The 2,426-nt window shown below is 45.5% G+C and overlaps 1 protein-coding gene across 1 annotated transcript; it reads right to left on the bottom strand.

Annotated features, from left to right (window-relative positions):
* Nucleotides 1-584: 584 nt before the first annotated feature.
* On the bottom strand, nt 585-1,737 carry LOC113917995 (NHP2-like protein 1). Its single transcript, XM_035722870.1, has one exon. It carries the CDS (start codon nt 1,721-1,723, stop codon nt 1,337-1,339), a length of 387 nt encoding a protein of 128 aa, XP_035578763.1. The 5' UTR covers nt 1,724-1,737; the 3' UTR covers nt 585-1,336.
* Nucleotides 1,738-2,426: the final 689 nt, after the last annotated feature.

Below are 2,426 nucleotides of genomic sequence, written 5' to 3' on the forward strand. Positions count from 1 at the left end.
TCTTGATTTTGGCTCAGATCACGATCTCAGGAGTGATTGAGCCCCAGTCTGGCTCTGCACTCAGTGGGGATTCTGCTTGAGATTCTCTTTGTTCCTCCCCCCATTTGCTTGTGTGTGCTTTTTTTTTTCTCTCTCTCTCTAAATAAATAAATCTTAAAATAAGTAAGGAGCAATTTAAATTTCCTCTGAAATTTTTAAGGCAAGATTAACATCTGGATCAGAAAAAAAATTATTCCTGGCTGTAGAGTTAAGATTAAACTTTATCCCCCCACCCCCGCCAAAGGGTCTGGACTTTGGCCTCAGCAAAGGAAGTGATCTCTGAGCCCTTAGAGTGCTCTGCCTAAGGAGAGTACCTGTGTTTTTTTTGTTTTTTTTTTTTTTCAATTGGAATATGAATATATTTCTTTATTAAGATGCTCACAAGAAATGACACACTAGTACTGTCCTTCTGATGTGATAAAGAATACATACATCTGACCCACATCATGGCAGGAAACAGGAGTCAGGGCTCTCAGAGCTGGTACCAAGTGTCCACTGAAGACATCTCCATTCCTTGATTCCAACATCTCTGCTGTAGCTTCCAGTCAGGTCTCTATGACTTGCCCAGACTTCTTCATTCCAGCATCAGCTGACCCTCTTTTTTTCTAGCTACTGTGGACTCCTTCAAGACCTAGGTCAGCTGCCTCATGTCTAACTGGCCCAGGCAGCCTCTGGAATTCTGCAGCACATCTCTTTGGTATGCTGCCACCCCGCCACCCTCAGGGGCATGGTTGGGAGTTGGGGGAGAGGGGGAATAACATCACATGACCAAAGCAGACAGCAGGAGTGTATTGGCAAATGACACTTGGACATACACCTAACAACCTCACAGAATACATGCTTTCTCCCCAAATGATACATAACCCCCTAGAGGACAAACACATATGGAATGATTCTGTACTCCAGGCACAAGGGATACAAAGTGAATGGTGTTTACATCTATCAGGTCCTACACACAACAGGAAGTTAGCGCCTGAATGTTGGAACCAGATCTCTATCCTGGCTCTTCCCTGCCTTTGAATGGTGTCACCACTCTGTTTCCGCCTGTTTTTGGCATTAGTTCATTTTTCAAAAGAGAGGATAGGACGGCAGAGAGAGGAGAATGGGAGATTGGGGTGGGGGGTTAATATGTGGCTAACAACCTATACAACAAAACAAAAATAATACAAAAATGCAAAACCCAGATTTAGTACTAGAATCTAATGAGAAGGTAGCTGGAGAAACTACATGCGGACACAGACCATATGATACATAACCCCAGGGGGAGGATTCGGGGGGGGGGGCAGAGGCCACTGGTTTAGACTAAGAGCCTTTCAATGGACTGCTGAATAGACTGGATCTGCTGCTTCAGCTGTGAGCCTTCTTTGATGGTGACAGAACAGGTGACGACAGGCCTGGAAACCCTGCAGGCCCGCCCAAGGGCCTGCTTGGAGCGCACAAACACGTAGGGCACATTCTTATCCTCACATAGCAATGGAAGGTGCAGGATGATCTCCAGGGGCTCAGCGTCTGCGGCCATCATGATGAACTCAGAGATGCCTCTGTTGAGGGTTTTGGTGGCTTCATTGGCTCCTTTCCGAAGCTGCTTGTAGTTACATGACTGCTGAACAAGGTCCAGTAGTTTCTTGGTGAGGTGGGCGTCTGCTAGGGGGTAGGCCTTTGGATTTACATCAGCCTCAGTCATATTTGCAATTCCGCAGTCCCAGAGTACCTTTGTTTACTTGGGGTCCTGGGTCACACCAGATAGTCTAATGATATGATTTATTGTGAGGGCTTTGGGCCACACAATATGAGCTCTATCAGGAGCTATAGGTCTGCCACATGGGCACTCAACCATGTTTACATGCTAGAGCCCTAATAAAACTGTATACACCCAAGCTGAGGTGAGCTTCCCTGGTTGGCAGTTCTCCATGCATGTTATCACACATCATTGCTGGGAGAATTTAGCATTTCCCACAACTCCAGTGGAAGAGGACTCATGGAAGTTCGGTGTGTGTGACTTTTCTGGGCTCTGTTCCATCTGTCTCTTCTCTTGGCTGATTTTAATCTGTATCCTTTCATATTATAAACCATAACAATGAGCATAACAGCTTTGAGTGACTTACTTGAGTCTGTCTAGAAAATTATTAAAGCTGAGGGTGGTCTTGGGAACGCTGGAATTGCAACTGATGTCAGAGTGAGGGTGGTCTTGGGAACGCTGGAATTGCAACTGATGTCAGAGTGAGGGTGGTCTAACTTCGTGCTGATGATTTATTACAACAGGCCTTCCAGGGACGTAGAAGAGATAGCATTTCCTCTCTCTGGCATTTATTGTAACCATCTAGCTTTAAAGTGGTAGTTTATAATCTCAGTTTTTTCCTAAATCAGAATGGCCTGTAAGTCAGTCC

Source organism: Zalophus californianus, chromosome 1, assembly GCF_009762305.2.
Source record: "Zalophus californianus isolate mZalCal1 chromosome 1, mZalCal1.pri.v2, whole genome shotgun sequence".
Classification (NCBI taxonomy): Eukaryota; Metazoa; Chordata; class Mammalia; order Carnivora; family Otariidae; genus Zalophus; species Zalophus californianus.

Bases quoted from the DNA above. Each gene is read 5' to 3' on its own strand.
- LOC113917995 (XM_035722870.1), bottom strand. From the start codon at position 1,723: ATGACTGAGGCTGATGTAAATCCAAAGGCCTACCCCCTAGCAGACGCC.